The sequence below is a fragment of the Pelobates fuscus genome, chromosome 12 (genome assembly GCF_036172605.1).
Source record: "Pelobates fuscus isolate aPelFus1 chromosome 12, aPelFus1.pri, whole genome shotgun sequence".
Lineage (NCBI taxonomy): Eukaryota > Metazoa > Chordata > Amphibia > Anura > Pelobatidae > Pelobates > Pelobates fuscus.
Window position 1 is genome coordinate 53,535,386 of NC_086328.1, and position 15,621 is coordinate 53,551,006.

The 15,621-nt window shown below is 44.4% G+C and overlaps 2 protein-coding genes across 2 annotated transcripts in view; one reads left to right on the top strand and one right to left on the bottom strand.

Moving 5' to 3' along the window:
- Nucleotides 1-4,661, top strand: part of LOC134579025 (uncharacterized) — a gene marked incomplete at its 5' end in the record, with an annotated part of 29,758 nt that extends 25,097 nt beyond the window's left edge. Inside the window, 2 exons of the mRNA XM_063438161.1 lie at nt 2,953-3,038; nt 4,514-4,661. Coding sequence (XP_063294231.1) covers nt 2,953-3,038; nt 4,514-4,661 — 234 coding nt within the window. The remainder of the gene's footprint in view (nt 1-2,952; nt 3,039-4,513) is intronic.
- Nucleotides 1-15,621, bottom strand: part of MMP2 (matrix metallopeptidase 2) — a 740,650-nt gene that overhangs the window by 43,511 nt on the left and 681,518 nt on the right. The gene's annotated exons all lie outside the window — the stretch shown is intronic.

Here is a 15,621-nt window from a genome sequence, read left to right on the forward strand (position 1 = left end):
CAGAAACATACAATGCATTCCTACTCACACACAGACACACCCGAAACACACAATTCAACCCTTACGTTCTCTTACATAATTAATGCACCCCTTACAGACACACACTGCATTCAATTACATACACAGAAACAAACCTTGCACCCCTTACACACACACACACACACACACACACACACAGAAACATACAATGCATTCCTTACATGCAAACACACACTACATCCCCTATAAACACACTACATCCCTTACACAAATTGCACACATAAAACATCCCCAACTCATGGATGGGCCATGTAGGTGGATTTATGGGTGGGCATTGTAGGCGTATGCCCCCTGGGGGCCCAGACCTTGAGCTGTGTAAGGGGCCCTAAAAAATGGAGCTGCTTCCTGTTCGTTAATTGTTGTGAGCACTGTTAAAAACAGTTTCCAGAGAGCCTCTTCTACACCAGACCTGTGGAGCCAGACTGAGCCCATCATCAGCCTCTTGCCCTCATCTGGTGGTAAGTAGGCAATCCAATATATTATTAGTGGCACTAATCTCTAATTTACCTCACATTAAATGGATACTATAGTCACCAGAAGCACTACAGCATAAAGTAGTGGTTCTGGTGTCTATAGCCTGTGCTTGTAGGCTTTTTAATGTAAAGACACTATCTTTTCAGATAAGACACTTTGTGAAGACTGGCGTTGGCCCATATGGCAGAGCATATGGGCGGAGCATTGTGATGTCAAATGGTGGGCTGGACATATGGGGGGGGTGGCAAATTTTTTTTTGCCTAGGGCGGCAAAAATCCTTGCACCGGCCCTGACTCAGAGACATGGCCAAGGTAAGAAAGGCTGAAAGACGACCATCACTGAACAAGACACACAAGCTGAAACGTCAAGACTGGACCAAGAAATATCTCAAGACTGATTTTTCTAAGGTTTTATGGACTGATGAAATGAGAGTGAGTCTTGATGGGCCAGATGGATGGGCCCGTGGCTGGATTGGTAAAGGGCAGAGAGCTCCAGTCCGACTCAGACGCCAGCAAGGTGGAGGTGGAGTACTGGTTTGGGCTGGTATCATCAAAGATGAGCTTGTGGGGCCTTTTCGGGTTGAGGATGGAGTCAAGCTCAACTCCCAGTCCTACTGCCAGTTTCTGGAAGACACCTTCTTCAAGCAGTGGTACAGGAAGAAGTCTGCATCCTTCAAGAAAAACATGATTTTCATGCAGGACAATGCTCCATCACACGCGTCCAAGTACTCCACAGCGTGGCTGGCAAGAAAGGGTATAAAAGAAGAAAATCTAATGACATGGCCTCCTTGTTCACCTGATCTGAACCCCATTGAGAACCTGTGGTCCATCATCAAATGTGAGATTTACAAGGAGGGAAAACAGTACACCTCTCTGAACAGTGTCTGGGAGGCTGTGGTTGCTGCTGCACGCAATGTTGATGGTGAACAGATCAAAACACTGACAGAATCCATGGATGGCAGGCTTTTGAGTGTCCTTGCAAAGAAAGGTGGCTATATTGGTCACTGATTTGTTTTTGTTTTGTTTTTGAATGTCAGAAATGTATATTTGTGAATGTTGAGATGTTATATTGGTTTCACTGGTAAAAATAAATAATTGAAATGGGTATATATTTGTTTTTTGTTAAGTTGCCTAATAATTATGCACAGTAATAGTGACCTGCACACACAGATATCCCCCTAAAATAGCTATAACTAAAAACAAACTAAAAACTACTTCCAAAAATATTCAGCTTTGATATTAATGAGTTTTATGGGTTCATTGAGAACATGGTTGTTGTTCAATAATAAAATTAATCCTCAAAAATACAACTTGCCTAATAATTCTGCACTCCCTGTGTATGTATATATATATATATATATATATATATATATATATTTGTGTACGGCACATTTCGAGGACGTAAGAAATAATAAAGAAGCAATAGTAGTAAGAGCAATATCAGTTGAGGTGAGCCGAAACTGACGTGAGGTTACACCTGTAAAAGAGGGCCCACCTAGGTGATATGCAAATAAAATGTGCGGTGGGAGGGTCACTTCCGAGATCGTCGATGAGAGGTAAGCAGTGGCTTACTGGGTTTAAGTAGGGTTCCATGTACCTCCCACAATTACAGGCCAAGCCTTCTATTTGTGTACGGCACATTTCGAGGACGTAAGGAATAATAAAGAAGCAATAGTAGTAAGAGCAAAGTCAGTTGAGGTGTGCTGAAGTCAGATACATTTATTAAGTAGATCATTACTTAGACATTTTACAGGAAGCCAATCTTATTTATTTCTCAGGATTGAGGATGTATTTGTTGTATGCGGATGATTTCCCCCGACCCATATTTTTAATGTGAGTTGGTACGTGATTACCGGAGGAAGCTGTGGCTGCTCCAATGCGGAATAAATGGCCCGAGAAGGAATTAGGGTTATGTCCTAGTCGGAGTGATATCGTACGAATGTAAAGCATAAAACGTTTATTGGTTAGGGGTTTCCCTTGAAAAGCTACTAGTGGGGAATCAGGGATGGAAGTGAGTTGAGATTCCAATAAGTTATCCAAAACATGGATAGGACCTGATTTGGTAGAGGTAGGATAATATTTCCTCTCTACTGGAGGACCGGTATGGCTCGTTTTGGTATGAGTAATAGATAAATGTGTATGCCTGTGAAGTAAGGTTTGATAGTATTGTAAAACTAATTTAGCAAAAAGTGGCAAAAGTTGTAAATGCGACCATAGTTACAAATAGAAACATTTATCACACAATAAACATGAACAAACCTTTAAACAACTGATACGCTCTTGGAATAGGCTTTCTTAAATTAAGGTATACCCAGCCTGTGCGAGCGACCTACCATGGAGCAACAGATTATTTAGCCCATAATTAGGACTGTGAAGCTTGAAGGTTCCCTGGGCTGCGATTTGCTGATGTATGACCTCTTATAAATTCTCTGTAAATTAGAGTGTGGGAGAGTGTCAGCTGCGTTATCCTGAATACCCGGAACGTGAACCTAAGATATGCAGAATTGAAGATTTGCCGCTAGCCAGGTAAGACTCCTTACCAAGTTCATAATCGAGAGGGACTAAGAGCGGCCTTTGTTAATGATATTACATGTTGTCAAGATAATAGAAAAGCATCTGACCGACTGTCCTCTCCATTCTTTGCCCCATATATGTGTAGCTGCTACGATTGGGTAGATTCAAATAGTGCTGAGGTGGTATTGAAATTTACTAGCAAGGTAGACTCAATTTGGCCAAGAGACGTGTACCCATTTGTAACCAAAATTCGCTGCATAATCTACGGCACCTGATGCGTCAGTCCGGACCACAGGGGAATCGTCAGAAACAGGGGGAACAAGTAGTGACCTGCCATTCCAAGAGAACAGGAACAGATGCCACCTTCTTAATATCTGCTCTAGCTGGTTTGTTTAAGAGAGCTGTGGAGTGGTCGACAGGGAGACCATGCAAGAGAGAGGATTCTGGAAATTAAAGACTTACCTTGTGGAATTATTCTCTCCTCAAAATTGAGTAAACCGGGTAGTTACTTTAGCTGATTCCTGGTGCAAGTGTCTTGTGACATGCAGATGTTGATGTAAGAAAGAATACTATCTACTTACACTTGTGGCAGGTAGGTCTGCATAGCAATAGAACTGAGTGTAAACCGCAGGAATGTGATCTCTGTGTTTAGTCCAGGTCACGGGTACTCCTAATCTTTGAACATAGTGAACATGTGATTCAGGCTGTGTGGCGTGCTTTGGTGTGGTTCGATGGTGAAGAAGTTGTCTAAGTAGTGTAAGACTACTGGACATCTGCATATGTTCCGTAGGAGCCAGGTTTAGGGTTTCAGCGAAGATATCGCATAACTTGGGCTACGTATGGAGCCAAATATTGGTCTGGTAACGGAATAGTGGCTGTTTTCCCACTTAACTCCATGCAGATGCCAGATTGACTGAAGAACAGGTAGTAATGTACACGTGTTAGTAAAGTATGAATTACATAACCAGGCAGCCTTCCTGGAATGAATGATTGCTTGTATGGCCTCGTCAATTCTGGCAAACTGAAGGAAAACTTATGATGGGGGCAGTGTATTTAAGCTAGGAGAAGTGGGTGAGTGAGGTGCAGAAAATTCAAATGATAAACCTCTTTAAAATGTAAAATTCCGGGCTTTTCACTCCCATCCCAGTATTGCCCTACATGAAATTCAATACAAGACCCTATCGACATGGTATAGAACACCATTTGATATACATAGGTATATGCAGGATGATTCCCCTAGATGTTGGCGCTGTGGGGAGGAAAACGGGAACTTAGGACACATGTGGTGGCATTGCACACAGATAAGGTCGTTTTGGGAAATGATTAACGCAAAAATAAAATAAATAGATGGTAAGACAATCCCTTGCGAAATAGACACGATGGTACTACTCAATGTAGACATTCCAAAGCAAAAATTCAAATACTCCCTTCTGCTGTTTATGTTGACAGCATAAACAAATACTCCCTTCTGCTGTTTATGTTGACAGCATAAACAAATACTCCCTTCTGCTGTTTATGTTGACAGCAGCCACATCGGTTATAGCGACTAATTGGAAAAAACGCATCACATGTAGGACTCAGGGCGTGGAGAGTAATGGAAGAACTAAGATGGTCCTCCTTGGGGAGATCGAATAGGTTCACGGAGATATGGCAACCATGGATAACATACATGTCGAAAGACAGAAATTAGTGATTATGGGGGTAAATGTGTGTGTCAATCCTCACAACAACTGTGAGAATACATGTCAAGTCGGCTCATGGAGTAATTCCTACAGTCCTGAAACGTGAGTCACTCTAAATGCGGGTACCCTACCTACCTACTTTCAAAATATGAAGACTGAATTGTTGTTCCACAGTAGGTCAGACACTAGGTCATATCCCAGTATGATTAATGAATGCTTAGGCAATGTAACATTGTTTTGTATTTAGTTTTGTAAATTAATCCGATTAGTTTATTTTGTTTCTATCACCTGTACTATCCTATCTCACTACTACATAACCACTACAATGGAATGAGTTATATGTAAAAATGATAATTTGGATGTAATACAGTTGTTCCACGATGATCTGTAACCAGTGGATAGGCAAGTTGTATTATCTTTTGTGCATGTTTTTATCTATTTGAGATATCTGAAAACTCAATAAAAAGAGAATGAATAAAAAAACAAAAAATGTAAAATTCCCTGAAGCGATACCTAGGGGTTTGTCCTCCAGGAGGTGAAAAGGTGGTGTTGTGAAAGGCCCTATCAAGAAACCGTTGGTGATTTCATTAAGTAAGAGTTTTGTACTCTGATGGGAACTGTAAGTTCTGATTGTAGGATGGGGTGTTCCAAAAATACCTATGTGGAGTGACACAAACCCTGTGTAAAACCTGTTGGTGGACGTGAGAAATTCTACCAGTTATGAAGAAGGATGAGTTGACAGGTAGCATTGTAGATTAGGAAAGTTTATAGGGGCACATTGTTTTTGGCGTGCGCACTGAAACAAAGTGAGCCTACGTGAAGAAGTCTACCAGCACTATAACTACAACCACCGGCATTGAAATTATTGTAGACTTTTGCTTCACCCAGAAAACAAATTGGCCTGCCTATTTTGCATTAGCAAAATCCCTCTGGGACGTGTTGGACTGACAATCAGTGTTGGCTTTACTGGTATAGGGAATAGCTATGTTTCCATGAAGAAATTTTATCGTATGGGCTGTTGCTGAGCTTATGGCACAGGAAGGTGTTTTGAGACCCGAAAATGCCTTAGAAACTGTACAGAGTGTAACTGACCCCAGTCGGTGTCTGTATAGTACTCTCTGCGAGCCTGAACTGAGATGGGTGCTGGTAACTGACAGAACGTCTCCTTGTATAGAAGCTTTAGACATGCTAAGGAAGTGAGGCAGATTACTTGGTTAGTAAGGTACCGTATAGATCAGCAGTGACCCAGCTTACTAGAGTAGTGCCTATAGGCAAAATTGTATTAACTGGCTTATGATGGTGACAGGTGACACCCTGACTACTTGCAAAGTGGCTTTGAGAGGCTCTAACTTCTGAACGGAAGGCTGATTGTATGCCTTGCGGGACCACTTGACTTATAGGCGTGGAGGCCTATGGGAGCATACCTAATTTGGCGAGAGCTTAAACCTTGTCCTAACCCCAACTGGTTTATTATGTTCATGTACCTGCTGATTGTCCTGTATAACGTATACTTTAGTGGAAAGAACGATCCGTATCCTGGTAACAGGTTTGAGCTTTTGGTGTGTAAAAGTGTGCAAAATTTATAATTGAGCACAACACCCTAACTACTGATTGACACCATAACTACCGACATTACATTGACGACACCAAAACTACTGTACGACATTATAATTGTAACACCATAACCATTACCAATTGAAATTGCAACTATAACACCATGATTATCTAACTGTACAATAATAACTAACCGTACCATAACTATTGACGGCAGAGACGAATTGTTATGCGATCGGTTGGTTTAAGTTTGGTTATTGTGTAGATAATTGAATGAAATGGAACATAGTTGCATTGATAATTGTATGGTCTTTGGAGGAATTTTATTTTTTTTCCATAATATGTGTCGACGTCGTAATTTTATAACATGACAGGAGGCTTCCTATTTTGCATTAACTCTCTTTACTAAACTTCACAGCAGTAAAGAAAAATGTAAAAAGTAACATTAAATCACTGAGCAGCATAGTATATATAAGGGTCATGCTGCCTGTACACTTCCTCTTTCTTTACTGCTCCACGCAGACAGGTCAGACTATTTGGCTCCTCCAGAGCCTCTTTGCATTCATTATTTATATTAGTCTGTTTAACTTATTTCATTGTATTTACCTTTATTTATGTACTGTTTCTAGTTGCATTTATATTATTTTACTGTTTTCAGGGCTGTGGGATAGCCCTGCCCCTCTGCCGGCCCTGGGACTCCCTGGGCTCCCCCTTAGGCTTCCCTCAAGTTTTCCCCTGGTTTTTCTACCTTGAGGTGCCCTCCTGGGCCCCCTACTCGCGACCGGAATCGATCACGATCTTTTTCGCGCCGGCCTGCACCCGCGGCCGGCCTCAAATTTAGTCCCCGGCTTGCGGTCTACACTCGCGGCCGCCATTTTGGATCGCGAAATCGCGCCGGTTTTTCCTGGGGACTCAGTGCTTGCAGTCTGAGGTGCCTACTGCCTGTTTTTGTGCTGGATTGAAGCCCTAGTGTGAAGTCCTTCTCTGAGGATTACCTACACTGTAAAGCCTTTATTCTGTGGCTGTGAATGGCATCACTGTGAGTGACAGGATTTCCTACACTGAAAGTCTATACTCTGTAGCTGTGAATGACAGGATTTCTTACTCTGAAAATCTATACTCTGTGGCTGTGAATTTCATCACTGTGAGTGACAGGATTACCTTCACTGAAAACTTATACTCTGTGGCTGGGTCAGTCAGGTCAGTGCTGCTGCCTGCTTATTATTGTGACCTGCACTTAAGGGTACCAACCCTGTGCAACCGGGGTGAGCCCCCATTATACGTACTTGTGTACCACGCTGCTTATTGGGAGACTAGCTGTTGCAGTTCTCTCTAACTGGGTGAGCCCCAGTTTTATAAGGTCACCAACTATACCCTGCTGGGGTTTTATACTGGGCAAGTCCCACATCTACTGACCCTACGCCTATATTTAAGACCTGGGTGCCCTATTTATACTGTGCCTATTTATGATTTATATCTGCCTACCCTTATCATGGAAGACTCCCAGAACGTCCCTGTGGACTTCCAAGCCATGATCAACGCAGCTGTCGCTGCTTCAGTGGAGAAGGCACTCTCCAAGGCACGCACTACAGAGGTGCCCAAGCCTACTAGCAGGCGACCTTGCCACGAGTCAGATTCAGATATGTCCGACTATCGGACCAGGGATGATTGCCATCATAGGAAACGCCACGTGAAAGGCGAAGATCAGGCACTCAAGGGTAAGGCACCAGCCAAGCGCAAATCTGCCAAAGCTAGTACCCCAACCCCACGTCAGGATTACTCTTCGGACAAAGAACAAGGTCCTTCCCATTCCATGTCAGTGCTAGATTAATGGCAAGCTGACGTCAGACTACGACGCTTGGGGTTCGGACGAGAAATCTGTCTCCGCTCTCATGCGACAGACTCTTCTGGGTGCGGCCCAGACAGGGGGTACTGAAGACACTGCGGACGCAGAACACCCTCTCGATTCTGACACACCTCTCCAGGTTCATGCACCTCTGGCTTCGCAAGCCCCTGGAGAAAGAGGTCCGCAAACGGCTCAGATCCGAATGCCCATGCCCTTCCCTGCCAGATAAACTGGCTAACACTCCCGAATTTGACAAGGTTATGACAACCTTCATGATGCGCAGTGGGAGAGACCCTCGATGAAGGGTAGAGAAAGGCCTATTCGGCGCTCAGGATAACCTGCTGGACTCCATTGGCCCTCTGGCCCGCATTATGTACCTGGCAGATGACGCCCTTGCCAAAGCCGATTCCTTCCCTGCCGAAGACATCAGGGAATGGGCACACGATGTACGCGAGTGGGCACAACGTTGTTTTTGTTTCCTTGGAAACACTAATATCACGCTCTCTTCTGAGAGACGGAAAGCAGCGTTATACCGTATTAACAGTAAATTGGCAGAGCTTGGCACAAAGGAGATTGGGCCCCAGGCACAAGGGAAATTGTTTGGTGAACCGTTCCTCAAGGAACTTAACAAACACGTGAACGTGTTCACTTCACTTAATAAGGCGCAATTATCTATGCGCAGAGTCTTCCGGAGCAATCCCACCAGAGGTGTTTTTGGAAGGGCTGGCCGGCAACGGGGCCGTGTCGCCAGCCGTTTCTGCCCGCCAGGCCCCCGTACTCAACCGACACCTTTATACCCAACACGGGAGTACAGGCAACAACCTTTCTCCCGAGGCTCGGACAGAGGCTGTGGTCCACGCGGACGCGGACGTTCCCGCTTTGCTACAGGTAAGCACCCGTATTCCTCCATTGTTGCCTTGCACCTGCCCTGCGGGCCGTATTTCCCATTCTTCCCAGAATTGGGCCGCTCTGTCCAGAAACGTGGATCCTACAAACGGTACAGGGATATGTCATAGACCTAGTAGGGACCCCCATTCAGACACAGCCTCCTCGTCCCTTCCACATGTCATCCTCCGACCAATACCTCGTCAACGCGAAACTACGCGAACTTCGGGACAAAGGGGCTATCCAGCCGACCCACGACTGGGGAGGTTACTTCAGCAATATTTTCCTGGTCCGGAAGAAGACGGGAGAATACCGTCCGGTCGTCAACCTGCGCGGCCTCAACGCGTATGTAGCGTACCACCACTACAAAGCAACGACTGGTTCACCAGGCTAGATCTAAAAGACGCATACCTGTCGGTCCCTGTGCATCCGAACTGCCGAACCCTCCTACGTTTCCTCTGGCACGACCGTCCTTGGCAATTCACTTGCCTCCCTTTCGGGCTCAGCTCGCCCCCTTGGGTTTCACCAAACTCCTGAAACCGGTGGCCCACCTGAGATCCAGGGGCATCCGATGCATCATCTACCTGGACGACCTGCTCCTCTTCTGCTCCAGCGAACGCAGTCTGCGTCAACACACTCATCTCGCAGTGACTCTACTGGAATCTCTGGGCTTCGTGGTGAACCAACAGAAATCGGAATTGACCCCGTCCCAGACGATACAATTCCTGGGCTTCGAGATCGACTCGACAACATGCACTGTGAAGCTTCCTGCCTCAAAGATCTCGTCTATTCGCAAGGAGATCCGCAGAGTAATCCGTCGTGACTCCATCCCTCTCCGCAACTTGGCCCGGATTGTGGGACTCCTCTCCGCCTCCATTCAGGCCATATTCCTGGGTCCCCTCCACTACACAGCCATGCAACGCCTCAAGGCAAGGTACCTGCACCACAGGCCCACGTACGATCAAACCGTCCTGGTGACGGCAGAAGTTCCCGAGGAACTAGCATGGTGGCTGGACAGCATGCAAGCCTGGAACAGCAGGGCCATATTCGGGGACACCCCAGACTTCATATTGGAGTCAGACGCCAGCTTGTGGGGCTGGGGTGCCACCAACGGGACCATCTCCACAGGAGGAACATGGACATCACAGGAACTCTCCATGCACATAAACTGCCTGGAACTCCTGGCAGGGTCTTTCGCGATCCGCAGCCTGGCCCGAGACAGATCCAACTGCTGCATCCTCCTACGCATGGACAATGTCTCCGCAGTCCGGTATATCAATCGCCTGGGGGGCGCATGCTTACGTCTACTGTCCGACATCATGAGGGACATTTTCGATTATTGCCTACCCCACAACATCGCTCTCCAGGCTGAATACCTACCCGGAGAAATCAACCTCACGGCCGACTGGTTCTCTCGCCACTGGAGGGACGTCAGCGACTGGAGACTAAACACGAGGATCTTCAGAGCCCTAGCGACCCGGAAGGGTCCCTTTTACCTGGATATTTTCGCATCCCGCAACAACCAGACCCCGGAGTTCTTCAGCTGGCTCCCGGACCCGGAGAGCAAGGCGACGGACGCATTTCTACAACAATGGCCGACAACCGGAGACTACGCATTTCCCCCATTTGCCATGATTGCAAGAACATTACACCAGATACGGACGTCACTTTGGTCCTCATAACACCTTTGTGGCAGAGCCAACCATGGTTCCCGGACCTCCTGGCCACCTCCTGCAGGGATCCCCTCCTCCTGCCATACTTTCCAGAGCCGCTCACGGATCCCAAAGGGAATCTCAATCCGCTTCCCTTGGAAGATCGCCTACCCCTGGTGGTTTGGACTCCTTCCGGGGTTCCTGGCAAGTCAGCGGACTATCGCAGACTACTAGGGACCTCTTATGGGATTCCTGGGCCCCTGGAACTAGACGCTGCTACCTTCCAGCTTGGGCCTCCTGGTCTACTTGGTGCATGGAACGGGACTCCGATTCATTTACAGCACCTATTCCCATGATTCTCAATTTCCTTTCATCCTTGTTTTCGTCGGGCTGCTCCTACCGTTCGGTTAACGTTGTTCGCTCCGCGATTTCGGCGGCCCACACACCCATAGGGGACCTCCCGGTCGGCAAAAACCCTCTCGTCTGCCGCCTGCTCCGTGGTATCGGACGTTCGAGCCTTCGACGTTGACGCTTTCGAGATTGCCCCGGAGGCGGTCACATTCCACGTTTCCCGTCGCACTAGTCGGGTTCGACTTCGGTTTTCTACCCTTTTTTCCCCGACGATCCGCAACTCAGCGTCGTGTCTACCCTGCGCAGATACGTTTCGGTTACCTCCTCGCTCCGGAACTCAACATCGGGCCGACTCCTAGTCCGAGCGGCGGATTGGTCTCGGGAATCCACTTTCCGTACCTTTTATTTTCGCACTCCCCTTCTGCTGGGACATCTCTCCTTCAGCGTTAAAATTGCAAAATAGGAAGCCTCCTGTCATGTTATAAAATTGAAGATTATGCTAGCTTTAGTGTACTAATAATCTTAATTTTAATAAGGACAGGAGGCGAGTATTTTCCCTCCCTTTTGTTCCCTACCCTGACTCCTCGGGGGAGTGGATCTCAAGGGGACGGACGCTTTGCGTTGGCTCGTCTGTGTTTTCTACTTTCCTTGGGGCATATATAGTTTCTGCACTGTCTCTCATCCCAGAACTAGGTCTTGGACAGCCAGGTTACGTTACACCACGTAATTACACATAACACGTAATTGACCTTACATTACACTCACTAACTGTGTATCTACGCACTTAGGTTGTCACACTCTGATATGGCTCTCATGTGTGCCCAGTTATGGTTCAGTACCTAACCTATTTCATATTCTTCTTTCAGTGTAATCCTCTGGTTGTTGGTTCGGTTACCTTCACGACCCCGCTTACAAGGATAAAGGCTTTGTTTCGCCTTTTTCCAACCTCGTTACCAGGAGTCTCATAAAGTTCTGCTCATCAGAGACCGTTGTTGACAGTTTCGTTGGTTTCTATCGTTTCGAGTTCAGTCTGGACTTGGATCTCGCTTAAAGAAAGAGGAAGTGTACAGGCAGCATGACCCTTATATATACTATGCTGCTCAGTGATTTAATGTTACTTTTTACGTTTTTCTTTACTGCTGTGGAGTTTAGTAAAGAGAGTTAATGCAAAATTCTCGCCTCCTGTCCTTATTAAAATTAAGATTATTAGTACACTAAAGCTAGCATAATCTTCAATTATGTGCAATGTATGAGGATCCTGTGTGGCTTATCCTGGTAGGGTGATAACTTGCAACTAATGTTGCTTATATATTTATAGAACATGTTACCAGAAAGAAATACATGATATTTAGGTAGGAAATTCCAAGGCCTACCTCTTTAACCCCTTAAGAACACATGACATGTGTGACATGTCACGATTCCCTTTTATTCCAGAAGTTTGGTCCTTAAGGGATTAAGTAATGTGGTGTATTTAACCCATATGGCCCCTTAGCAATCAGTAACAGTAATTGCACGATCTTTAACAGGAGGGAAAAACTTACTTAATTGTCATCTTATTTATATATATATATATATATATATATATATATATATATATATATATATATATATATATATATATATATATACATACAAGTGTAGTGGCACTCACTCTTTCAATGAATAAGTAAAAAACTGCCTTGGTGCAATCCCACGCTGGGTATGTAAAGCAAGAAGGAAAGAGATGCACTCTCAGGTCTTTGTAGAAAAAACTCGATATTATTTAATAACAGGTAACATACATCTGATCTCAGATACATCCTTCTTGCTATATATATATATATATATATATATATATATATACATCCTGATACATCCTTCTTGCTATATATATATATATATATATATATATATATTTTTTTTTTTTTTTTATTAAAACATGATTACACAATGCTGTATAAATGGAATTAACTTGAACTGCTAGGTATGAGGCAGTTTACACAAATAAACAAAAGTTTGTGTGAAAATGTGTATACTAAAACGTAAGCATTTTATGCGACCGGATAATGCATACAAAAGTTTAACCGAAACGCCAGTTAGCAATGCACCAGACAGAATCTAAGCATAATCTTTCCCTGATTAGCATACTTATATATTTATAAAACACCTTAGCCAGGGATAACACTACCCTCCATGCCCCTGGTGAGTCCCTGGGTGTTTTTTTTTTTTTTTTAAGAGATTGTGCTGAGAGCGCACTAGCATCTTTCATGGGAACTTTAAGACATAGCTAATTTCCCAACATGCCAAGTAATTACAGGCAGTAATATACAGTAATCGCTAAACAGCAGATAACTTATCCAGGCCACCTAGGGGTGATTTGCAGTTCTGTTACTTGACCACCAGGTGTCTCCACCTGAAAGCCCCCTAGATACAGGGGTATGTTAAATAATGTGAAGACTATATGACATAAGTACATACATTAATTTAACATTTTTATTTTTTATTTTTTGTATAACCTACAGTAATAACACATGACACAGAGGATAACCCAGATTGACCATAAGAGCCTATCTCATGACCAATTTAGCAGTATGGACATTGAAGTGTTAATATGAGGAAAACCTTCAGATTACTCCCTGCCAGGGTAAATATGACTCACTCTATGAGGCCTGGTATTGCTGAGAGTGGTGAGCTTTGTGTTGTCTATATGATCCCGCCCCTCTGCTGTTGCTAATGAGGCAGGCAGAGTTTTTGTAGTAAAAACCAAAGAAAAGAAAATGTTACTTGCACTTTCTCCTTAATCCCTATGTATATTTAGACAAATGGAGGTCATTTAGTTGCTCCAATGGCCATTGGAGGGAATGCCCGCCTACCAACGTCAAGGCAGACCCCCCTAAGCGGGTCCTAACACTGACCCTTCAGCCTGCTTCCTTGAGCTTCTGGCAAAGATATCTCTAATGAGACAGAAAGGGGTATTTTTTATTTACACCCCTTTACTTATTAACCCTTAATAGGGAACACATGGGATGGGTAGCAGCATTGTAACCAGGCTGTGTGATACAAAGTAAAAACAGAGTTTTTGTAGTGATCGCGCTAGCCGGCAGAAAGGACCGATGTCGGCTATGTAGAGAGCCTGCCTGATAGTATCTGCTGCGTGAACTCCGCCACCGTGATTGATTAGCGTGTTGGTGGATGGCCTGCCAGCCGGGGAATTGGTGGTAAAGTCTTTGGTGAAGCTACCCTCCGTGCCCTTTTGTATGAGGGGGCGGGTTATGGCAGAAGAACCTGGCGGGTTGTGTACCTACTTAGTGATACAGACTGTGTACCGATGTACCCGTCTGTACTGCCGGTATTGCCGGCTAGTGGTGGCGTGGAGCAGAAACAGCCCCCCTTGTAGGGAGCACCTCAAACTCATGTGCCGGGGATTCTACTGCTTTAAACAGAGCTTTAATTTCACTGCCACTCGTGAGAGAAAGCTACTCTTGCAGATAAATGGAAGACCGGCAAAATTTATCTACTAATGGTTACTAAACAAATGTATGCGAACAGGCACTAGACAGCAAGGTGAATGTGTAGCCGAATGTGATACATGAAATGCTAGTTAGCACGAAACGTAGCGGTATGTGATTGTTTAGAAAATGAAAGTTTAAACAAAGGAGTGCCATAAGGACAAGTGTTGCAAACAACTGATATAGCCAAACTTACTGTTTAGACGTACGTATTATGGCTATACTTGGTAGTACTCACGAACTCAGAGCAGAGAGTGTTTGACGAATGGACTGCCGGCGGGCAGGGAAATGACGTCAGTGAGCCGGAAGTAAACAGATTCACTTCCGAGATCGTCGATGACAGGTAAGCAGGGGCTTACTGGGTTTAAGTAGGGTTCCATGTACCTCCCACAATTACAGGCCAAGCCTTAAATATATTTTTAAACAAACTTTTAAACACACACACACACATATATATATATATATATATATATATATATATATATATATATATATATATATATATATATATATATATATATATATGTGTGTGTTTAAAAGTTTACATACCCTTGCTTGTAGAATTGGTAATGTATGTACCATTTTTAAAGAAAACATAAGTGAGCAGGCAGAACACATTTCTTATGGGATTCATATTCAACTATAGGTTATAACAGAATGGCACAATCATAAAAAAAAACCATGACAACAACCAAACAAAATGAAATGACCCCTTTTCAAAAGTCTGCACACCCTTAATTCTTAATATTGCGTATTTACCCCTTTAACATCAATGACCGTGTGCAGTCTTTTGTAATAGTTGTCTATGAAGCCCCTATTTATTGCAGATGGAATAGCTGCCCAATCATCTTGGCAAAATGCCTCTAGATCATGCAAAGACTTTGGTCATCTTGCATGAACCGCACGTTTGAGATCTCCTCAGAGTGGCTTGATGATATTAACATCAGAAGACTTTGATGGCCGCTCCAGAACCATCACTTTTTTCTGCTGTAACCACTGGGGTGTCAACTTGGCCTTGTGCTTAAGGTTATTGTCATGCTGGAAAGTCAGAGAGCATTCCATGCACAGCCTTCGTGCAGAAGAATACAAATTGTCTGCCAGTATTTTCTGATAACATTGTCAGGATTACAGTATGAT